The sequence below is a fragment of the Arctopsyche grandis genome, unplaced genomic scaffold (genome assembly GCF_051622035.1).
Source record: "Arctopsyche grandis isolate Sample6627 unplaced genomic scaffold, ASM5162203v2 HiC_scaffold_54, whole genome shotgun sequence".
NCBI lineage: Eukaryota > Metazoa > Arthropoda > Insecta > Trichoptera > Hydropsychidae > Arctopsyche > Arctopsyche grandis.
In genome coordinates this window covers 18,928-44,639 of record NW_027518453.1, presented here as the reverse complement: position 1 = coordinate 44,639, position 25,712 = coordinate 18,928, and the positions used below count along the sequence as shown (strand labels likewise).

Genomic DNA, 25,712 nt, shown 5'->3' with positions numbered 1-25,712 from the left:
CCAGTTAACAAGAAGGCACTTCATTTTGTGAAAATAAGACTCTTGCAGATTAGCAAGTGACCTGTTAACAAGAAGGCACTTCATTTTGTGAAAATAAGACATTTGCAGATTAGCAAGTGGCCAGTTACCGTGAAGGCACTTCATTTTGTGAAAATAAGACATTTGTAGATCAGCAAGTGACCAGTTACCGTGAAGGCACTTCATTTTGTGAAAATAAGAAATTTACGGATTAGCAAGTGGCCTGTTAACAAGAAGGCACTTTATTTTGTGAAAATAAGAAATTTGTAGATCAGCAAGTGGCCAGTTAACAAGAAGGCACTTCATTTTGTGAAAATAAGAAATTTACAGATTAGCAAGTGACCAGTTACCGTGAAGGCACTTTATTTTGTAAAAATAAGAAATTTGTAGATTAGCAAGTGACCAGTTCCCGTGAAGGCACTTCATTTTGTGAAAATAAGAAACTTAGAGATCAGAAAGTGACCAGTTAACAAGAAAATAGTTGTATTTATAATTGTTAAAAGGATTTAATGACATGGGGGTAACTTTAACAAAAAGAGATAACAAAAAATTAAATAAACAAAAGATTAAAAAAATGTGTTTTGTTTTTTAATTTAATAGACTGTATTAAATAGCCCTTAATGTCTAATTTGTCTCTTGGTAATTATTACTTTCTCAAAAAATTTGTGCTTCTAAAGATTTTTATTTGGCGCTGTTTATTTTATTGTAAAATAATTGGGGCTTCGTTACCCATGTAATCAATTACAGTTGTATTTACACCCATTTAAATCAATGTTATTTGGCGCTGTTTATTTTATTGTAAAATAATTGGGGCTTCGTTACCCATGTAATCAATTACAGTTGTATTTACACACATTTAAATCAATGTTATTTGCCGCTGTTTATTTTATTGTAAAATAATTGGGGCTTCGTTACCCATGTAATCAATTACAGTTGTATTTACACCCATTTAAATCAATGTTATTTGGCGCTGTTTATTTTATTGTAAAATAATTGCGGCTTCGTTACCCATGTAATCAATTACAGTTGTATTTACACCCATTTAAATCAATGTTATTTGGCGCTGTTTATTTTATTGTAAAATAATTGCGGCTTCGTTACCCATGTAATCAATTACAGTTGTATTTACACACATTTAAATCAATGTTATTTGCCGCTGTTTATTTTATTGTAAAATAATTGGGGCTTCGTTACCCATGTAATCAATTACAGTTGTATTTACACTCATTTAAATCAATGTTATTTGCCGCTGTTTATTTTATTGTAAAATAATTGGGGCTTCGTTACCCATGTAATCAATTACAGTTGTATTTACACTCATTTAAATCAATCTTATTTGGCGCTGTTTATTTTATTGTAAAGTAATTGGGGCTTCGTTACCCATGTAATCAATTACAGTTGTATTTACACACATTTAAATCAATGTTATTTGCCGCTGTTTATTTTATTGTAAAATAATTGGGGCTTCGTTACCCATGTAATCAATTACAGTTGTATTTACACTCATTTAAATCAATGTTATTTGCCGCTGTTTATTTTATTGTAAAATAATTGGGGCTTCGTTACCCATGTAATCAATTACAGTTGTATTTACACTCATTTAAATCAATCTTATTTGGCGCTGTTTATTTTATTGTAAAGTAATTGGGGCTTCGTTACCCATGTAATCAATTACAGTTGTATTTACACACATTTAAATCAATCTTATTTGGCGCTGTTTATTTTATTGTAAAGTAATTGGGGCTTCGTTACCCATGTAATCAATTACAGTTGTATTTACACTCATTTAAATCAATCTTATTTGCCGAATTCTCTTATTAAGTTTAACTACGTATATCTTTTTTTTATAAAACCTCACTTATATAATGTATATAATTAGAATTTACCCAGTTCTCCCTTTTTGAAATAGTATTAAATAATCAGCTCCTAAGATAGTTCTACAAATAACAATAATTATCAAGTAATACATTCTCTTATTAAGTTTAACTACGTATATCTTTTTTTTATAAAACCTCACTTATGTAATGTATGTAATTAGAATTTACCCAGTTCTCCCTTTTTGATAAATTTGTTTATTAAGCCCATCTTTAACTTATAAGTTTTCCCCAAAACACACTAGATGTGTTCTGTTTTTTAATAAAACACTTCATTCTTTTCATCATTCTACCCTTTAGCCTTTCTTTTTTTTCTTTGTTTTATAATTACCCTCATGGATATTGAAACTTTCTATGGTGGTTCCATTGTAGCTATGACTGGGAATGGTTGTATTAGTATCATCTGTGATAACAGACTCGGTGCTGGTCCAATTACCGTTTCTAAAGATTATAATAGAATCTTTCAAGTTACAAATAAGATTTTTATTGGTTTTACACTTTTCTTACCAGATGCACAGTTTCTTATAAAAAAGATTGAAAAACATGTAGAATTATTTCAACTTGAGAGTGGGAGGGATATCGAACCACAAGAATGTGCTAATTTACTCTCCGCTATTCTTTATTCTGCAAGGGGGTCCCCTTATTATGTAGCCCCTATTGTAGTTGGAATTGATTCAAAAAACAAAACTTATGTTTGTTCTATGGATTGTTTAGGGTGTAAATGTGAGCCCGGAAATTTCGTTGCTGAAGGGACGGCCTCCCTTAATCTAACGGGCATGTGTGAAGTACTTTTTAGGGAAAATATGAATACGGAAGAACTTTTTACAACGTCTATTCAAGTATTTTTAAATTCAATTGATAGGGATGCTCTAAGTGGGTGGGGTGCCCAATGTATTATTCTGACACCAACGGAAAAGATTGTAAGAAAAATAAAAGGGCGAATTGATTAAATGACATAAAAATTTTAAAAAAATTAATTTTTATAAATAATAAAATGACTTCTTGTAATAAGCTGGATTTATATAATACTAAATACACATGTTTACCACAAAATATTACTTTTATAAATAATATAATGACTTCTTGTAATAAGCTGGATTTATATAATACTAAATACACATGTTTACCACAAAATATTACTTTTATAAATAATATAATGACTTCTTGTAATAAACAGGATTTATATAATACTAAATACACATTTTTACCACAAAATATTACTTAGCATAATAATAAAATGACTTCTTGTGATAAACAGTATTTATATAATACTAAATACACATGTTTACCACAAAATATTACTTTTCTTAATAATATAATGACTTCTTGTGATAAACAGTATTTATATAATACTAAATACACATTTTTACCACAAAATATTACTTTTCTTAATAATATAATGACTTCTTGTAATAAGCTGGATTTATATAATAATGTTATAATCTGTCATGGTTAATACCCCTAATGTCAATAAATATTTTAAGTAGTAACAAAGATACTTAAATAAATTGACATGTTTACCTAAAACTTTCACTTAGCATAATAATATAATGGCTTCTAGTCATGCAATAGGTAATTGTAATACGTTTGATATATTTAATACTAAAAGTCGAAGATATTTATAACAGCGGTATTTATTAAATAGCCATAATCCAACCCTAAATACCCATGTTTATCACAAAATATTACTTATTATAACAACCAAAAATAAAATTAAGGCTTCCAATAATTCAATAGGTAATTTTAATATAAATGGTGAAGAGGTCTTACTAAAAAAAATGGTAGATTTATTTAAGCTGTAGTTGGCAATACATGTTAGTTTTCCAAGAGGTCTTACTAGTTTTGAAGTTGGGAATAAAAAAATGGGAAGGTGGCAAAAGAAGGTGGTGTGTGTCAAATTCGAAGATGCATTGAAGGTAATATCATTTTAAATAATTATTAATTAAGATATCTAATAATATAAAGTAGTTGTATTAATATAAATTGTTGTGTTATTCTCTATTAATGTAATCCCTAAATACCCGTAATGCCTAAATACTTTAATGGTGAAGAAATTGGCGTTATTCTCTATTAATATAATCCCTAAATACCCGTAATGCCTAAATACTTTAATGGTGAAGAAATTGGCGTTATTCTCTATTAATATAATCCCTAAATACCCGTAATGTCTAAATACTTTAATGATGAAGAAATCGGCGTTATTCTCTATTAATATAATCCCTAAATACCCGTAATGTCTAAATACTTTAATGATGAAGAAATCGGCGTTATTCTCTATTAATATAATCCCTAAATACTTTAATGATGAAGAGGTTACGCCATCTTCGATGGCAGCACAAGACATAAATAAAAACTAAAGTTATGATTTTTACACTTTTTTACTGTTTAATCGACTTTTAATATAATTTAAATAAAGATTTTAATGATTTAATACTTATTTATGTAAGAGATTACACCAGGTACGATGGCACAAGGCAATTTCCATATCTATTTTAAAACTATGGGTTTATTAAAAGATCACACTTTCACAAGAAATATAGTAAGAAAAGGTTGAATTTAAGACAAAATCGGAGATTGAATCACTTTGTCTTTAGAAGAAATTTGAAAGGAATTTTTTATTAAAGATGGCGATCCCCCTTAAGAAAAGGTTGAGTTTAAGACAAAATCGGAGATTGAATCACTTTGTCTTTAGAAGGAATTTGAAAGTAATTTTTTTTACGCTACTTTTTTATTAAAGATAGCGATCCCCCTTAAGAAAAAATAAGATAGTAACGGTGAAGACAACCCCCAGTATTTTGGTTTTAGAGAAGTTGTAAAATTAAAAGATTGCCTTTAAAAGGAATTGTTATTAAACAAAAAAGTCAGTTCTAGACAGTAATTTACCCCTTTGTTTAATTTTGATTATAAAAAGCCAGATAACAACGACAAGCATATTTTGCTTATAAACAGGTACCACTAAAGCCTTGCTATTTTCAAGAAAGATATTTTATTTTTGCTGCCAAATAGAAAGTTTTACCTTTTCAATTAAACCTGGTCTTCTTTAGTATTTTAAGATCAAGAAGTATATTTCAAGGCAACTTTTCTGGAATGAATAAATATTTATTGAACTTCATATCTTAATTAAATGAAAAAGATATATTGTATACTGTATTACACAGAGGATGCGTTTGTTTTAAAAATTTTTATAATAAAAGAATTCTTGATAAATCATTTAAGTTTCAATTAAAATATTAAACATTTAGCAAATATTATAAAAATTTAAATATGAAATAAATCATGTAATAAAGCAATTCCTGTATTTATTTATAAAAAATATAGTATACCAGTTATACTTACTATACAAGCGGTAATATTTTGCGAGTTTAAATGCATCTTCTTTGCGGTAGGGCTTAACGAGATCAAATTCATTATATAAGCGGTAATTTTTTACGAGTTTTAATCCATAATATAGGCGGTAATATTTTACGAGATTACTCATCATATAAGCGTTAATGTTGTACTATATTTAATCCATTATATAAGCGATAATATTTTACGAGTTTTAATGTATCATATAAAGTAACTACTAATAAAATTAAATGTATCATATAAGCGGTAATTTATAAAAAAACAATATTTAGTATATTGGGCAATGCTAAGAGTGTTTTACTGAAAGTCGATACATTGTTGCTGATTAGTCCTTTAATGCGCTTATTATAAAAACTACATGATTTTTAATTAAAACCAGCCAACATCAATTTACCACAAAAGTATTGCAATAGCTAAAAGTTGTTTTGTCGCCTATCTTTTACATATTTATTTCAAAATGTGCTCTAACGAGTAGTATTTTGTTATCCCTGTACTCTTATTTCTCAAAAACTATCTTTTTTTATTCTGTATGAAATTCCCCTTCTTTACAAATATTTGTTATTCGCTTTACACCATCCCTTTTTGTTTTACTCAAATATTAATTTTTTTTTGCCCCTATGAATCTAATTCTTAAAAGGTATCAGAGTAAACCACTTTATTTACACACTTACTTTTTCTTTATTTACATTCTTGGTGTACTTGCAATGGGATTTTACATTAGGAAACCCCTTACAATCCTCTGTTTGTTTGGATTCTTTTTGTCTTTTCTTGGTACTTTTTGGAGTACAAAAATTCTCATTTTTCAATGTTTTTCTAATAATCCAAACGGGCCTTTTTTATTGTATAAAAACAAGTTATGTTTAATAAAATGTGAGGGTAAAGGTGTCGAATCATTTTTATTTAATAGGGAGAAATTCTTATTGATTGATCAGCAGATTATTTCATTATCCCCTAACATAGAAATTTCATTTGAAAAATTAAGAAAAGGTCCCGTAATTGAAAATTATCACCTTTATCCACCTAATGAATTTTTAGTTCCCCGTCCAAGTTTCTTTACACTTTTCAAAGAACAATGTGTTTCTCCTTTGTTCTCCTTTCAAGTTACGAGTTCTTTACTAATGTGCTTTGATGAGCACATTATGAGCAGTTTAATTTCTACCGCAATGATCATTTTTGTGGAAGCTACTTTTGTTTTAAGTAGAGTTTCTACTATGAAAATTTTTAGAAAGTTGGAACATAAGACATATTTATTAAAAAGGTTAAATAGAGGGGATGGGAAATTGATTTCTGAAACGGTTTCCTCTGTTGATTTACGTCCGGGTGATAAAATTGTTATTGATTCACCTATTAATTTACCTTGCGATATGGTAATTCTTGAAGGTTCTTGTGCAGTAAACGAAGCTATGTTATCAGGTGAGTCAGTTCCTTTGTTTAAAGAGGAATTAATTGGGAAAACCCCAATTCTTAATTTAAAAGAGCATAAAAAGCATATTCTCTTTGCCGGTACTTCAATAGAAAAACTCTACTCCCCTATGACTTCAATAGTTTTAAGAACGTCTTATAACACTGAACAAGGAATGTTATTGAACAAAATGTTACATTCGGATGATATAAAATATGATCCTGAAGCTTTAAAATTTATACTTTCACTTTCTCTTATTTCATTAATTAATTGTTTTTTTACTTTTAAATACAGCAAGAAAACTGGTTATCCCCTGTTTATTGATTTGATCATTTTATTTACTAATACGATTCCCTTTGAATTGCCAATGGAAATGGGGCTTTCTATACAATCGGCAGTAAAAAATTTGATGAGTAAAAAAGTTTACTGTTTAGAGCCATTTAGAATTACCTTAGCAGGAAAAGTTGACGTTTGTTGTTTTGATAAAACGGGGACACTCGTAGATTCAAAATTGGAAGTAAAAAAGGTAGTTTTTTCTAATGAGAATACTGGAAAGGTTCTCACGTGTTGTCAAAATCTTATAGATGTAGATGGTGTTATAAAAGGGGATCCATTAGATATGGCAATTTTTCTTAGTGATTTTGAAAAGGTTCCGTATAAAATTTTACAACAATTCTCATTTACTTCAGAATTAAAACGTCAAGGTGTAGTGGCCGAGATCGGCAACTCTAAAAACAAATTGATGTTTTGTATGAAAGGAGCACCAGAACAAATTGAAAAACATCTTAAAGTGGTTCCATCAACTTATACTACTTATAAAAAATATGCTACTGAGGGTCACCGAGTTATTGCTTTAGCTTGTAAAGAATTATCAATTCACGATATTAAATTATCTCCCAATCGATTAACTGACAGAGCGTACCTTGAAAAAGATTTGGAATTCTGTGGATTTGCACTACTTGGGTCTTCTCTACGTGAATACGCTAATGAGATGTGCACAACCCTTAGGGAAGCAGGACTTAAAGTCCTTATGATTACAGGAGACAACTTGTTAACGGCTATTAGTGTAGCCGATCAGCTAAATATCAAAGGTAAGGGTGTAGAAGGGCATGACATTGACAAAGTATTAAACGACACCGATTTTAAAGATTATTCGATCTTTGGCCGTGCCGATCCACGTCATAAAGAGCTTATTATTAAGAAATATCAATCACTCGGGTTTCATACTATGATGGTAGGTGATGGAACTAACGATGTGGGTGCACTTAAATCGGCCGATGTTGGGGTTGCAATGTTGGAGCCTGAAGAAGTCGTTTCAAATGTTCAGGCAAAAAAAACTCAATTGAGTTTCTTCGAACAAATTAAATCTGATGCCGCTTCTCTAGAGTCAATTAAACCGGGGGATGCCTCAATGGCTGCACCCTTCACTGTTAAAAGTAATAGTCTCAAGTCGATCATAAATATAATACAACAGGGTAGAAGTAGTCTTGTTACAACTATTCAAATGTATAAAATTCTTGCGCTAAATTCAATAATTTCCGCTTTCTTATACATGGTTTTAGATATTTTAGGTGTTAAATTCTCAGATCCTCAAATGGTTTCAATAGGAATCCTTTCATCTATTGGATTTACAGCGATTACTCAACCAAAATCCTTGGAATCAATTTCTACACAAAGGCCAATTACTTCTATATTCAGTCTTTATATATTTTCGTCTATTTTATCCCAATCAATTATTCAAGTATCATCTTTATATTTAGTTTATAAAAACATACCATGCCCAAAACCTGCCGAAAAATTTGAGCCATCCGAATTAAATACCGTCCTATTCATTGTTTCAAGTATTCAAACCATTACAGTACTAATTTGTAATTACATCGGTAGACCGTTTAGGGAAGATCTTTTTGAAAATAAGTTGCTTGGGTTCAGTATTTTAGCAATATTTGGGTTTATTTCTAATATTTTTCTTAAATTCCATCCTGATTTAAACGAACTTATTAACGTTGTAGATATTGCTAAGCATATAAAATTTGTTGTTCCACTCTGTGTTTCTATTATTATTCTTTGTTACATCTGCGAAAAAATATCATTTAGGCTGTTTATGATTAAAAGATCTTAAGTTTATAACTTTTTTTAATTTTTCACACAATTTTATATTCAAGTATTTATAACGTATATTTTAATTATGATAAGAAGATAATCATAACAAGTTTACTTGTTAAATATTTTTAATAATTATTGTTATAATCGGTCAAGATTAATACCCCTAATGTCAATAAAAATTTTATGTTGTAACAATTATAATTAAAGTTTTTAATTTAAAAACGTTTACAAATTAATTAAATACAAAAGCTGTTAATTTTTACTTTACAGTTAAAATTTATTATTTGCTAAATCTTAAGATACCCTTTTTCTTTATTTTAAATTGTGAGATTAACAATCTTTTAAAAAAACTCATTTTTTGCTTTTTATTTAAAAAACAACTTATCAGCACTTTTTGTAAATCTCCTTGTTTATTAAATATTTAAAAAAAAAATTAAAGGGGGGGTATGATTAATAAAGCAAGATCTAAGCGTATAAAAAGAATTATCATTTTATTGTTAATCTTAATTTTATTACTTTTACTGTTATTATTCCAAGTAGCACCAATCTCCAAAGATGTGAAAAATGACGTTTCTTTCAAAAAAAAGAATGGCGGCGATTTTGCTAAAAAAACAGAAATTGAAGAATTTGGCATTATAAATAGGAAAGACCAAGGTGGCTCAAAATCAGCGGCACAGAATATTTCGAAAGAAACAACGGTTGTAGATGCAAATTTACATACAGTATCTTCTAAAGAAAAAAAGCAAAAAAAACATTTAGAGGAGGAACAAGCAAATCAGGAGAAACAAAAGGAAAAAGCCTTGAAAGAAAAGGCTGATTTACAAATGAAAAGGGAAGAGGAAAAGGAAAGACTAAAGAAAGAGGAAGAGGAAAAGGAAAGACTAAAGAAAGAGGAAGAGGAAAAGGAAAGGCTTAAGAAAGAGGAAGAGGAAGAGGAAAAGGAAAAGGAAAGACTAAAGAAAGAGAAAGAGGAAAAGGAAAGGCTTAAGAAAGAGGAAGAGGAAAAGGAAAGGCTTAAGAAAGAGGAAGAGGAAAAGGAAAGACTTAAGAAAGAGGAAGAGGAAAAGGAAAGACTAAAGAAAGAGGAAAGACTTAAGAAAGAGGAAGAGGAAAAGGAAAGACTTAAGAAAGAGAAAGAGGAAAAGGAAAGACTTAAGAAAGAGGAAGAGGAAAAGGAAAGACTAAAGAAAGAGGAAAGACTTAAGAAAGAGGAAGAGGAAAAGGAAAGGCTAAAGAAAGAGGAAGAGGAAAAGGAAAGGCTAAAGAAAGAGGAAGAGGAAAAGGAAAGACTAAAGAAAGAGGAAAGACTTAAGAAAGAGAAAGAGGAAAAGGAAAGGCTAAAGAAAGAGAAAGAGGAAAAGGAAAGGCTAAAGAAAGAGAAAGAGGAAAAAGAAAGGCTAAAGAAAGAGAAAGAGGAAAAGGAAAGGCTAAAGAAAGAGAAAGAGGAAAAGGAAAGGCTAAAGAAAGAGAAAGAGGAAAAAGAAAGGCTAAAGAAAGTGGAAGAGGAAAAAGAAAGGCTAAAGAAAGTGGAAGAGGAAAGACTAAAGAAAGTGAAAGAGGAAATAATAAAATCGAGATTGGCTATAAACGAATTATTATTGCAACTAAATGTTTTGCAAAAAAAAGAAGAACTCTATAAAAGTGGACAAATCCCCCAAATACTTCAAGATGTAAATACCAACGAAGAAGAACAGAAAACCCCTATTCTTTCCACTGATCAAAAATTTCCAAGAGGAAATCCCAACACAGAAGTTGATATTGAGGCAACAACTAAAGTAAGCAAGCAGAAAAATCCTATTCTTTCCACTGATCAAGATTTTTTTGAAGTTATTTTCACGTTTCAAACTTTTCTTAAAACCCCTTTTGCACTTATTGAAGAAATGAAAAAACGTAACATAGAAATAGAACCGATTCCCACAGAGATAAAAAGTTATTTAAGAGCCATGATTCAGTTAAAAGCTGATTCGCGTGCGAATCCAAATTTAAATTCTAACGGCCTAAATTTTGAACAGAAATTAAATAATTCTTTTAATGTTTGGAAACAAATGATTCAAAATCCTACAACTGAAAAGAATGTTGGCATGGAAAATGGCCCTGACATGTTTAAAGAGTTGACTTCTGAATTTTTGACGCAATATTTTGTTGAAATTTTGTTTGCCGAAGAAATATTCCAAGGAGAAAATTGTTTTAAAAGTGATGATTCAGTAGCAACTGAGAGTGTTGACATTTCTAATGCAGAAATCAGATCAGGAACTGGGCAAGGAGCTTTAATTCGTGGCTGATAAAAATATAGAAGGTATTTGTTTTGTTATAACGAATATGTCCTAACCTCATTATTAAATAAGTATTTAATCATGTATTATGGTATTTAGTGTTTTTTTAATAGTCGGCTAAACAGTAGTATTTTTATTTTATTTAATTAATAATAGTTGTTGAAATAGTCTTTAATAAATTAACTTTAATGTCTAATAGGTTTTCAGAGAACAATAATAGTTGTAAAGAAAGCAAGAGAGCCAAAAAAGCGTTTGGTGTTTTTTGTTCTGTCATTTTTTAACCCGTAGATTTTTTTTGGCATTACAGATAAAATTTTTAAAAAATAAACTTTTACTTCCAAAAGCAAACGAAGGGGCGATGATAAATTTGAAAATGGTAGGTGCATGCTTAACTTTTGGGTTCTGTCTTTTTGTATTAACAAAAATGTTATTCTTAAAAACATGAAAAGAGCTTCATTATAAAGATGTGCCGTGTTTTATGTTTTTAATTCGTTTATTTTGATTTTTTTTTAAACAATTTATGTTGTTCTCTGAAAACCTACTAGACATTAAAGGTTACTTATTAAAGACTATTTCAACAATTTATGTTGTTATCTGAAAACCTATTAGACATTAAAGGTTACTTATTAAAGACTATTTCAACAATTTATGTTGTTCTCTGAAAACCTATTAGACATTAAAGTTAATTTATTAAAGACTATTTCAACAATTTATGTTGTTATCTGAAAACCTACTAGACATTAAAGGTTACTTATTAAAAACTATTTCAACAATTTATGTTGTTATCTGAAAACCTACTAGACATTAAAGGTTACTTATTAAAGACTATTTCAACAATTTATGTTGTTATCTGAAAACCTATTAGACATTAAAGGTTACTTATTAAAGACTATTTCAACAATTTATGTTGTTCTCTGAAAACCTATTAGACATTAAAGTTAATTTATTAAAAACTATTTCAACAATTTATGTTGCACAATCAAAGTTTAAATCATTTGATCCAATAAAATATGATTTTTTTATCTCTCTCTGTTTTTACCCTAATGTCTTTTTATTTAGAAAAGTTCGAAAAACTTAAAAAATGCAAACAAGAAATGTCGGTTATTGAAACAGAAGATAGTATTACTAAAACAAGAGAGTGGTTTCAAGCCAATCTGTGTAAAGAACTTAAACTTAGAAGGGTTTCAGCCCCATTGGTAGTAGAAGAATCTACTGGATTCAATGATGATTTAAGTGGTGTTGAACGTAAAGTTAAAGTAGATTTTAAAGCAGGTATATCATGTACAATTGTAAATTCATTGGCTAAGTGGAAAAGGTATGCTTTGGGTAAATACAAGTTTCCACTTTATAGTGGACTTTATACTAACATGAATGCTTTAAGAATAGATGAAGATCTTACTAATATCCATTCTTATTATGTCGATCAGTGGGATTGGGAAAAAGTGATTACAAATGAAGACAGGACAATTGAATATCTTAAATATACCGTTACGAATATATACGAAGCTTTGAAAGCAACAGATAAAAGAGTTAGAGAAGAGTATCCATTTATAACTAAGAAGTTACCTGAGAATATACATTTCTGTTTTTCACAAGATTTAGAAGACAAATATCCTAATCTTGAAGCTAAAGAGAGAGAATATGAAGTGACAAAAGAATTCAAGGCCGTTTTTATAATGAAAATAGGTGGTAAGTTGGCATCAGGAAATAAGCATGATTTAAGGGCACCAGATTATGATGATTGGGAACTTAATGGAGATATTTTATTGTACAATAAGCTATTAGATATACCATTTGAGATATCCAGTATGGGAATAAGAGTAAATAAAGAATCTTTAATAAAACAGCTCGAAGAATCCTCATGTCAAGAAAGAGCAGAGTTGAAATACCACTCGATGATTATTAATGAAACACTTCCCATTACTATTGGAGGGGGGTTAGGGCAATCCAGAATTTGTATGTTTTTACTTGATAAACATCATATTGGAGAAGTTCAAGTATCTGAATGGGATGAAAAGACTAAAAAATATTGTGATGAAAGGGGGATTCAGTTACTGTAATTAAATTTATTTGTTAATTTTTTTAATTATTTCGAGATTTAAATAGTTTTTGTTTTGTTTAAGATGGTGTAAGCTCTATATTTTTCAATTCATTAATTTTTAAGGGAATTTAGTAGTTAAGGGGTTTACAAAACAGTTTTATTTGGATTCTAAGTTACCAGAAGTTATATTACAGGTTATTTACACTCCAAATTTTACAGATTAAAATAAAAACTTGTTTTTAAAAAATAATTTAATTTTTAAGGTTTTTATCGATTTGAATTGTGCATTTGGGGTTAATATTAAAAATTTAATTTGGGTTAATCATAGATATTTATTATTATGTAAAATTTTGTTGTAAAAACTCTTGCTTTTGATTTGTCACAAGGCAGGAGTTTAAATAAAAGTAATATTTACCAGTCTAGGTTGTATTATAATTATTTTAAATTAGAAGACAGTATGGTACTGTCTATAATTAAACGCCAGCTCAAGGTCAATGGGACACTTAGTCCTAAGGCTAGCCGATTGTCGGCAGAGGGATAGAGATGCTATAGGGGCCCCCAGAGTTTTGCAGGAAACTTCTTTTTTTGCTGTAGGCAACCACTTTTCAATAAATCCGATTTTTTTTTGGTCATTGGGGTATTTATTTAAATTATATTAATAGAGGATAACACACCACTAACAATTAAATTTACCGTTATTGCCATCGAAGGTACCATAAGAACTTCATTAAATATGTATTAAATCATTAAAAAAATTATTTAAATTATATTAATAGAGGATTACGCAACAATTATATTAATTTAGACAATTTGGTTTACATAAATGTAAATTAAAATATCTAGTTTTTCTCTAATAAACTTTTTAATTCAATTATGTTTGAATTAATTATCTTTTTTTGGTGTTGGGGGGTTCTTATAGTGCAAAATTTATCAGCAATATTATCATTTTGGCAGAGCAGATATTATCTTTATCTCTTTTTTTTTAAAATTAATATGGAAAATTTAAACTTTATAATCCTTTGGTAAGCTTTATATTGTACTTATACATGTATTTAGATTTTATTTAGTAGCATTCATTTTCATTTTGTATTATTAATTACTTGAAATTGAGCTCATTGACTCTTTTTAATTTGTTTTTTTAAATCATTTTTTCTTCGTTATGGGCAAGGAAATTCTGTGGGGGTTTTTTATTTTTATCAAATACTTCATATTTATTGTCATAAAGCTTATTGTATTTGTTTAAATGCTTTGTAACTGCGTTTTAATTCTTTTTTTCTTATTTATATACTTTTTTTTCTGTGTTTTTTTAACCCTTAAAATGTATAGTCATTATCTTAGTACTTCCATAGCTAAAGCTTTGGTCGAAACACTCGATGTAAAAGTAAGGGATCATACACTTACGCCTACTCAAGCACAATTTGTCTTATCTAAGTTTTATGAAGCGATCCCCAAAGTTTTTAATACATCTGTTGTTTGTACAATGAATTTTAAAGCAAATATGTTGAGTTACAATTTTGTGGATGGGGTCTGGAAATTTATTGCAAAAGATTTTGGAATGAGCATAAACAATAAAGTATATCACACAGATTATATTAGAATTATAGCAAAGGATGCAGAAACTAACACTGAAGTTAGAAGAAGAAAGCGAAAGTAAATATAAATGCTATCTGAATAGAGATAAATATAAGAATAAAGAAGAAGTTTCCAAAAATTATTTTTAGTATAAATTTTTTTAAGATATGATTATTTTTAAATTATATAACAAAGTTCTTAGATCAAAAGTATTAATTGATTAAAAAAATGTATTTAAAACAAAAAAAAAGAAGTATTATATTAAACATAAAAAAGGTGTAACGGCTCTTGTTGCCCTCAGAAACCATTATATTTTTAAATTCTTGAAAACTATTGATAGATTATGGTATTTTTAAACGGCTATATTTCATAAAACCTAAAATTTGGCCTAATAAATTAGTTAATATTGTATTTCGAAGTAAAAAACATCTTCGTTTTATCAGAATTTTCAAAATATAAAAAATAACAAAATTTATTTTAATGTAAAAAACATCTTCGTTTTATCAGAATTTTCAAAATATAAAAAATAACAAAATTTATTTTAATGTAAAAAACATCTTGGTTTTATCAGAATTTTCAAAATATAAAAAATAACAAAATTTATTTTAATGTAAAAAACATCTTAATTTTATCAGAATTTTCAAAATATAAAAAATAACAAAATTTATTTTAATGTAAAAAACATCTTGGTTTTATCAGAATTTTCAAAATATAAAAAATAACAAAATTTATTTTAATGTAAAAAACATCTCAATTTTATCAGAATTTTCAAAATATAAAAAATAACAAAATTTATTTTAATGTAAATGCTTCCCTAACATTTAATAGTCTTCTAAACAGAAAAAGCATTGCTTAAAAACAAGTAAGATTATTTTGGGTTTGTCTGAAGAATAGGCGTGAGTTTTAGATTATTAACGTATCTAATTAAGCATGGCAAGAAAAGGATGATTTATAGTCGATGTTACAACATTTATATTTTTATGAGAATGTTTTCTTTAAAGAATAAAGGCACTTCTTATTTTTAGTACTTTTTTTAAAACAATTAGATTTTTAATAAAAAATTAGAAGTCACAATATTAATTTGCTATAAAAATAGATGTAAATTTAAAGTTTAACTCTTTTTAAACTCATTTCAAACCAAGTTATTTATATAAGTTTCAAATGGCTTTTTTTTTATATTTTAGAATAACTGAGGAGTTTTTTTCTACCGTACTTTTTTCATCTTTTCTGTGAGCTCCCTAATGCCTTTTCGGCTATCATTGCCACAGACACCTCTTCTCCTATCAACAAAAATGCTCTCAAAATATTTGGCCCAGTTTTTAAAATCTTTCCACATTTTATTTCTGTATTTCTCGGGTTGCCCTTTAACTTTGTTATTAGCACCTCTGCTCAAGGTCAATGGGACGCTTAGTCCTAAGGCTCGTCGGCAAAGGGATAGAAATGCTATAGGGGCCTTTTAGAGTTTTGTGGGCAACTTCTTTTTTTGCTGTAAGGCAACCACTTTTCATTAAATCCGTTTTTTTTTATTAGCACCTCTTAACATTGTCAATTTTTTATATTTTGATTTTTTTACCCGCAAAAAACAAATAGCTTTGATTCTTTTTACTTTGTTATTAGCACCTCTCAACATTGTCAATTTTTTATATTTTGATTTTTTTACCCGCAAAAAACAAATAGCTTTGATTCTTTTTACTAAGTTTGATCGTAAAAATGTTTGAATTCGGCGCCATTAACCCACCTTACTTAATAAAGTCGAAGATAATCATAACATGAGTATTTATTAAAGTAAATTGGCTTAAATAGCTATAATCAAACTAATAATATAATTTTATTTCCAAAAAAAGAACTTAGCTTTACATTTTATTTCATTAATAATATATATAATAGTTGGTGATAATCATAAAATGGTATTTATTAAATAATAATGGCTTAATTAGGTTTAATCCTACTTTAATGATTCTTGTTATTTAAAGACCTTTTAGACATTAAGGGTTAATTATTTAATTCTATATCAACAATTATTTTTTTTCGATTTAAATTATATTACAAATTTATGTAAAAAATCATTTCTCATAATAATTTTATATTTTTACTTCTTCTCATAATAATTTTATATTTTTACAATTTGTGTATATAAAGCTACCAAGGTTTAATCTGCAAAATTTTACATTCTTTCCTTTAAATCCATCTTATTTTTCTTTCTTCTTCTCATAATAATTTTATATTTTTACAATTTGTGTATATAAAGCTACCAAGGTTTAATCTGCAAAATTTTACATTCTTTCCTTTAAATCCATCTTATTTTTCTTTCTTCTTTACAAATACAAACTCTTAGTTTTAAAATTTTTAATTTGAATCCATCCATGAACAATAATTTCTTTCAGAATACTCAAAAGAATAATGAACCACCCAGGAACTGGCTGACTCAGGGGTTGCCACAGACACCCTCCTTTGGCACAACCAACAATACTCAGACAAATCCAAATGCTACCAATCAATTTTTGCAAGCACCTCCAATGTTTAGACAACAACAAAATACAGGACTTTTTGGCTCAAATCAAGCAAATCCACAATCTTCAAGCACTTTTTCATGTAACACTTTTAGTCCACTTTCTACAGACAATACACAATTAACACTTGGTAGTAGTTTATCTGGCAACACTACAAATACAGCGCCTTCTTTTGGGTCTAACCCCCTTGGAATGAGTCCTTTTAGTAACACACAAGCTCCACAGCCACAATTTGGAAATACAGCACGGGAAACAACATATAACATGCCCGAGTTTGGAAATACAACTGCCCAGAATAATTTTGGAAATACTTCCATGCAATCATCTTTTGGGAATACTACACAACAACCAACATTTGGTAATTCAAGTACTATGTTTGGACAACAAAGTACTTTAAACACATCTGCACCATTTCAGTCTGCTCAGAACCCCCTTGGGCAATTTAACCAAGCAAATAATACATTCGGATCATCTGGAACGGTTTCACAGGCATGCCCGTTTAAACAGAATACGGCAGGTTCATCTTGGAATGCACAACCAGTTTCCAACTGGAACATGACAGATCGTGGATCCAGGACTGTTCCATATGTACCTTCTAGAATACTAGATGATAATAGTGTTTATGTTGAATTAGTTGATATTACAGGTATGAAAGATTATTCAAATAAATCAAATGATGAAATTAGAATAGCAGATTATGCAATGTCTTTAATTCCACCAAAGCAATCAAATTCTCCTTTTTTGTCTACTGGGAACAATCAGCCTGCATTTGGCATTATTCCATCAAATTCTGGAATGGGAAGCTCATTTGGTAATATTTCATCTTCACAAGCACCCACAACATTATTTGGTTCTAATGTAGCTAAACCTATGACATCTAATGGATTATTCAACAGCGGCGCAGCACCAATAAATCATCAATCATCCTCGGGTCTATTTGGTAGTAACAATTTATCTAATTCAAATACTTCTTTATCCTCTGCACCAACATCTTCTTTATTTGGTCAAAGCAATCCGGTACAAAATGCAACATCTTTATTTGGTCAAAACAATACTAAAGCACCACAGACTATGTTCGGGCAAAATAATCCGGGACAAAATGCCACTTCTATGTTTGCACAACTTAATCCCGGGCAAAATAATGCAGGCCAAAATGTAACTTCTATGTTTGCACAACTTAATCCTGGGCAAAATGCAACTTCTATGCCCGGACAAAATAATGCAGGCCAAAATGTCACTTCTTTGTTTGCACATCTCAATCCTGGTCAAAATTTAACTTCTATGTCAGGTCAAAATAATGCAGGCCAAAATGTTTCATCTATTTTCGGCCAAAACAATCCCGGGCAAAATGTAACATCTATGTTTACGCAACCCAACACTACTATGAATGGTAATTCGACCGGTCCATTTTCATCTGGGGCTGCACCATCGCAGTCTTCAATGTTTTCTGCAAATCCAAATCCATTTTCTCCAAGAACAACCGATTCTTCAATGTTCGCACCACAGACAATAAATGGATCTTTTGGTTCACAATTTAATGCTAACGCCACACATCAACAAAATATGTTTCAATCAGCTAATATACAATCTAATAACAATGATCCATACCTTTTAAAAAATTTAATTTTTGAGAAATTTGAACAACAAAAACCTACAATAAAATTTGTACCACCTTCACCTATGTTTAAGAATACCAGAGAAAATTCTTGCGTTGATCTTAAGATTAGACCTCCACGCCAGCCCTCTAAAAATTCATTTTACACAATTCCAGATATAAAAGATATTGGCACTTCACAAACTATTTCTAATCTTGTAATAGGATTTGAAGGCAAAGGTAGAATTGAATTCTTAGAACCTGTCACCTTAACTACAATTGAAGAAATAGAAAGAAAAATTTCATTTAGAAATGAAACTGTGGAAATTAATGATCCAATAGGAACCGGGTTAAATAAACAAGCAAGAATATACATAGAGGGGTTATTTCCCTTTTGTAGAGCATCCAATGAAATTATAAAAGGCATAGCAGAAGGATTTCCACAAAATGGAATTCAAGAAAGATTCATTTATCAGTTAAAAAACGACCCAAGCAAGAAATTTGTTGATTACAATGCTGATTCTGGTATTTATGTTTATGAAGTGAACCATTTTAATTAAATAATTGTTAAAATGTTAAAAAAATATTATAAATAATTAAAGGGGTTTGTCTTGTGCCATCTTCGATGGCACAAGCTCTTCATCATTAAAGTATTTAGTCATTAAGGGTATTTAGGGGTTTTATTAGTAGAAGATAACAGTAAGCTCTTCATTAAATAAGTATTTTGTCATTAAGGGTATTTATTTAAATTATGTTAAAAGAGAAAAACATAACAGGTTTTACTTTTTTCTGAGATTTTAATTATTATAAAAAGTCTGCGAAGATAAAATAATCATAAAAAGTTTATTTACTACATAGTATTAGCTTAATTAGCTATAATACAACCCCTAAAACTGCAGTTATTGGAGGTTTCAAACAGATTAAATAATGTTTCAAATTAAAGTAAAAAATTGGGCTTTCGCATAATATTAAAAGCAAAAAAAATTATAACGAGAAACTTAAAGTTCTGGTAGATGTTTTCTTTGTTTTATACAAATAAATATTGCTGATATCTGAAGAACTATTAGGCACTTAGGCCTATTTTTTTAATTCTATTTTAAAAATATGATTGGAGTTATTTTATCCCGCTTTTTATTGGGGTTATTGGTTTTTACACGTTATAACTATATTCTTTATCTCCTTGTATAATTAAAATTCAAAATTATCTTAAGAGCAAGTTTTTTAAGGTATTTAAATCTTTTAAAGCTCTTGAAGTTTGTAAATTTAAATATAAAGGGGATGTCTTTTAAAGTCTTTGTGTATTTCTAAAGCAAATCTTGAGACACAATTTTATAAAAAGGCGGGATTTTTTGCAGCAAACTTTGTCAATTTTAATAATTCAAATTTTATACAAAAATTGTTGAAATAGGCTTGCTTAAATATCCCTTAATGTCTAATAGGTCTTCAGATAACAACAAAAAATATTAAAAAATTAGATTAGACACTCACAAAATAGTATTTTTCTTGTGTATCTTTATAAATTTGTCTTCCTTGTTTTCTCTAATAATTACTAATGTTGTGTAATCTTCTATTAATATAATTTAAATAAATACCATTAATGATGAAAAAGTTACTGCTATCCTCTATTAATATTATTGAAATTAATACCATTAATGACTAAATACCTTAATGGTGAAAAATTTACTGCTATCCTCTTTATTATTATTTAAATTAATACCCTTAATGATTAAATACTTATTTAATGAAGAGCTTACTGTTATCTTCTACTAATAAAACCCCTAAATACCCTTAATGACTAAATACTTATTTAATGAAGAGGTTACTGTTATTTTCGATGGCACAAGAAAAATACAAATATTTAATTTTCTGTTTTTTTAGGCTGCTAAATATTAAGTTTCCGCATTTACTATTTTGTAATTAATTATTGTCATTTTTTTCTTAGTAAACAAGCCGTTCTACAATTTATCTACCTTTATAACTTGTTTGCTTTTTCATCCTTTTTCTCAGTAAACAACCCGTTCTACAATTTATCTACCTTTTATAACTTGTTTGCTTTTTCATTCACTTTTTTATCCTTTGTTTACCCCATGGAAACTTTACGTGCTCTCCCTGTAATAAAGAATTTCCTTGAACAGGGACAATTTACAAAAGCAATCTTTATTATAAATGAATACATTGAGATCCTTGCTCCTTACATAACTTACAACTTCCCTACCCCTTCTCATTTCGATCCAGATGCTTGTTTAGTTCTTTGCAAATTTTTTATTTTGCGACAAGATTACTCTAAAGCGATTGCATATGGAATGAAAGCTAAGGAATTACTAAATACATTAGACCCTTTCTACTTTGAATCATTTATATTTAGAACAATGGAAGAATTACTAAAAAGATCTGATGAAACAAATAATTACACTCAAGAGATAAGGCAATTCGTATTGGAATACATTAAAGAAGATCCATCTAACGACTCTCTTTTAGGTTATTTAGCAAATATTAAAGAATTTGGCATATTAAGAAGTCGAATTATTGCATTATCTAACACCGATGTAGAGAGCAGAGACATTTTGCTGATTTTATATGAAATAGCGTTCAAAGAAATGACAGAAATTCTTATTGATTGCAATATTACAAATCCAAGTTTTTTTGAAAATGTGATAGATGCACATGTTTGTTTGAAAATGAATGACGAACTTAAAGCTCTCATTTCCAATCTCCCTTGGGATAAAATGTATACGGCTTGCTTTTATCTTGAAGATACACACAACCTCTCTTTAACATTTGAAAATGAAAATGCTAATTTTATAATTAGCGGGCAATGGAAACAAGAAATCCTTTCTAATTTCTTGTTCAAGAACAATAAAACCAACTTTAAATTTTTAGAATCGATGTCTAAGGCCAGGGCTCCTTATATGGCATTAGTTAATTCATTTATGAATTCTGGAACTACAAATGATTCTCTTTATAGAAATAACAAAAATCTGATTGGTGGCAAGGATTGGAATAGATTTTTAGAGTTTGCTTCACTTGGTATGATTCATCAAGGTAATTTTGATCCCTTTGAGATATTAAAAGAGCTTTTACCATCCTTGGAAAATACTTCTGGTGAGGCGGGTGCTCTCATGGCTTTGGGTATTATGAATGCTGGTAGAAATGATGAAGAGGCTAATGAATATTACATGAATTGGCTAAACAGCAATCACGAGGAGATTGTTTACGGCTCTTGTATTGGTTTGGGATTAAATTCTATGGAATCTGGAAATAAGCGACTTTTTGAAAAAATAAAAGTGCTTTTTGCAACAGACAGTACAATAACTCAGGAATCTGCTTTGTATGCAATAGGGCTCATATTTGCTGGGTCGGAAAGTTTAGAAGTTGTAGAATTCATTAGATCAATTCATAATAATACAGATTTTCCCAGAGTCAAAAGAATATGTGGTTTGGCGATATCTTTGATTAATTGTCTTTCAGAAAACAGAGTTGATTTATTAGAGCTTTTAACTTCTGATGATGCTAGTATAAGATCTATGGGGTTACTTTCCTTAGGAACGGCTTATGCAGCTACTTCCAATCTTGAAATAATTGATAAAATACTTCCACTTATTGATGATAGGGACGATGAAACAAAAAGATCTGCCGTTATCGCAATTTCATTAATTGGTTACGCAGATTCTACAATAAAAAGTTTATGTATTGTTCCTTTGGCAGAGAATCATAATCCCTTTGTAAGGGCTACGGCTGCCCTATGTTTAGGTTTCTTTAATTCTGGTCTTTGTGATCTGGAGGTATGTAATATTTTAGAAGCTATGCTTTATGATTCTGAAGAATTAGTCAAACAAAATGCATGTATTGGTGTTGGATTTGCTTTCATGCAAGGTAATCCAACGTTAATTCCTAATTATAAACGTACTTTAGATAAAATGAATTCAATTATTGTATCAAGATCAGAATCTCAATGTGCAAAAATTGGAGCTTCTATGGGGCGTGCTATTTCTGAAGCATCAGGTAAAAGTTCTATTTTTTCATTAAAAAACTTTAGTGGTCAAGTGGTTTCAAGTAAACTGATAGGCGCTGTCCTTTTCTTATATTCTTGGTATTGGTATCCTTTGATTCCTTGTATTGCACTGTGTTTACATCCTACACCCGTTTTTTTCTTTGATAAAAATCTAGACGAAACTGATGATTTTATTTCCAATTCTGAAAATTGTTATGATTATCTCGTTAAATTGCCAGAAATGAAGAAATCAAGAAAATTTAGACAAAGCAAAACAACAGAACAATCTAAGGACATTCTTGAACCTGCCAAAACTAATCTTAAGAGTGGAGATAAACTTGTGTACAGAGAAAGGGTTCTTAAAGATTTGGGATCTGGGGTTGTTTTTAAAGACAAAAAATAAATTTTCTTTAAAAAATATTTTTATTTTTTTTTATAAATTCTGGAAAAAAACACGTATAGGAAAAGTAATTATCGGGCTGGGCAGCAATTTTATTAAACACTGCGTTTCCTTAATGAATTACCTTGCTTTATTTTTCGTAATTAATTTTAGTAATAAAAACTTAATTATTTATAATTGCTAAATCTTTAATAATAGCCTGAGGCGAAAACCTATTGTAAGTTTAGGCAAATATTGTATTTTAGTTGTGTGTAAGCGACTATAAATATAATCACCAATTATTCTAAATGATTAAATTCTTTATTAATAAAGAGCTTACGCCATATTGTTTGACACAAGACAATAGTACAAAAATATTAAAAGGTGTTGTTGAGCTATCCTCTATTAATATAATCCCCAAATACCCTTAATAAGTAAACACTGTAATGATGAAGAGCTTACACCATCTTCGCTGGCACAAGGTAGGTGTAATCAATTTTCTAAGCTATAAAAAAAAATCGGATTTATTGAAAAGTGATTGCCTACAGCAAAAAAAGAAGTTTCCTACAAAACTCAGGGGGCCCCTATAGCATCTCTATCCCTCTGCCGACAGTCGGCTAGCCTTAGGACTAAGTGTCCCATTGACCTTGAGTTTTCTAGGCTATATTTAACTTAATAACCAATGCAAATATAATTAATTATGGAGCCGCATATAATGCTATTTTTGATTTTGTACGCTTAAAAATGACCATGAGTATAAAAAGATTTTTGTCTCTTAACCCTATGAAATTTATCTTCTAATTCTTTAAGCCGAATAAAATCATGACAAGAGTATTTATTAAAAATTATTAGGTTAAATGATTATAATCCAACCCTTTGGTTTGTTTTACTTGCATATAATAAAATTTTGTAGATATGTGATTCTCAATAAACCAAAAACAATTACAAGGTGATTACTTTACTAACATTAAATTAGATTTCGTTCAGAGAATTTAAAGCTCTGGCAAGGAAGAAGACCGTTTTAATTATCAAAACCTTCAAGAGTTTAATTCTTATTATGGACGTAAAAAACTGAATTTGATATTAAAAGTAATACAATTTTTTTTATAGATATTCTTCAGATTATGAAAAAACAGAAATAATTTTATAAGTAATTTTTTTACTTAAAGAGTAATCTATTTTTTATTAGGAGATATACAGATGTTTAAATATGAAGAAGTTTCTGAACATTTGTAACCATGGGTATTTATTTAATAAAAATATTTAAACATAAACGGCTAAATTATAACCAATCCACTTTTTTAAAAAAAACCCCCCTGTTTTGATTATCTTGACTTTTAATATTGTTTTCACTTGCAACATAACAACTTTCAAGCATTTTAATGCCCACATTATATTTTCCCTTATGTGGTTAACGTTAATAAATATTCACTTTCATTTAATACTTTTTTTATATATAGTTGGATATATATATTATACTTAAATAAATACCCATGTTTACCTCAAACGCTTACTTATATTAATAAATTGACCTGATTATAATAACCGGGATAAAATAATTTTGTTTAAAACCCACATTTTTAAAAAATTTGTTATTTATTTTTGCCTTCTACGCTTTTGTTGTTGTTCTGGTTTGTCATAATTCTTAAATTTAACATTTTTTAGTTCTGCCATTGTAGGAATCTTTTCAAGATAATGTAGTTCTGCTAGTTCATCATAATCCAATTCTTTAAAATTCAGAATATAATTAAGAATGTGCTCTTTATATCCTCTAACATAAGAAACAAAAGATCTTACAGACAGATTAAGCAATTTTTTATCCATTACATTCTTGCCAATCTCATAACAATTTAATCCCTTAAATGTCTCATTATCATCAATTTTATCGTTTACGACATCATCATTTACTACTTGTTCCATTGCAATACCTTTCAATTTTAAAAAATCTATCATGCTCTTTTCATTGGGCATTAGGAACACTACAGAATCCCCTTCGTGTCCATTTCTTGCCGTTCTTCCACTCCTATGGATTATGTTTTCATGATCTTTAGGTACATCAAAATGTACAACTAAATCGACGTTTTTAAAATCAATTCCTCTGGCTGCAACATCAGTGCAAAACAAAGCACCACCTACATTTTCAAACCCAGAATATATTTTATTCCTATCTCTCTGATCCATTTTTCCGTGTATTTTATGAATTGCAAATTTATTAAAAACTGCTGTAAATGATTGGGTATCTATGTTGTTTTCATCCTCTTTTAATAATATTGCACTAGAATCACTTGTTAAATCAGCTTTTCCAGCTGTTTCTTTATTACTCCCGTGCGTATTTTCATCAATGTGCCTGTATATTTTTGAAAAAAGTTCAAAAAAATAATCTGTTGTATTACAAGTAGAAAAAAAAACGATTGCTTTCCTTTTATAGATGAGACGTGCCAATTTATCAATTTTACTTTTTGGACTGACCATTAAATATTTTAAATTCAATTTTTCGGGGATTTTTTCTGTAACTTTAATTAAAACAGGATTGTTTAAGAAAGATTGTGAAAGTTTATTAACAGATTCATTTATTGTAGCTGAAAATAACCCAGTAAATCTATTTTT

The 25,712-nt window shown here is 29.0% G+C and overlaps 2 protein-coding genes across 2 annotated transcripts; both read left to right on the top strand.

Moving 5' to 3' along the window:
• Positions 1–5,857: 5,857 nt before the first annotated feature.
• On the top strand, positions 5,858–8,761 carry LOC143921930 (uncharacterized). Its single transcript, XM_077445252.1, has one exon. The coding sequence runs from the start codon at positions 5,858–5,860 to the stop codon at positions 8,759–8,761; it is 2,904 nt and encodes a 967-aa protein (XP_077301378.1).
• Positions 8,762–9,191: 430 nt separating this feature from the next.
• LOC143921929 (uncharacterized) lies at positions 9,192–11,027 on the top strand. The gene is made up of 3 exons (XM_077445251.1): positions 9,192–9,216; positions 9,283–10,520; positions 10,758–11,027. Exons 1-3 carry the CDS (start codon positions 9,192–9,194, stop codon positions 11,025–11,027), a joined length of 1,533 nt encoding a protein of 510 aa, XP_077301377.1.
• The last annotated feature ends 14,685 nt before the right edge of the window (positions 11,028–25,712 follow it).

Bases quoted from the DNA above. Each gene is read 5' to 3' on its own strand.
- LOC143921930 (XM_077445252.1), top strand. From the start codon at position 5,858: ATGAATCTAATTCTTAAAAGGTATCAGAGTAAACCACTTTATTTACAC.
- LOC143921929 (XM_077445251.1), top strand. From the start codon at position 9,192: ATGATTAATAAAGCAAGATCTAAGC. The intron at 9,217-9,282 runs GTATAAAAAGAA...TATTATTCCAAG, and splicing joins TAATAAAGCAAGATCTAAGC to TAGCACCAATCTCCAAAGAT. The intron at 10,521-10,757 runs GTAAGCAAGCAG...AATTTTGAACAG, and splicing joins ATATTGAGGCAACAACTAAA to AAATTAAATAATTCTTTTAA.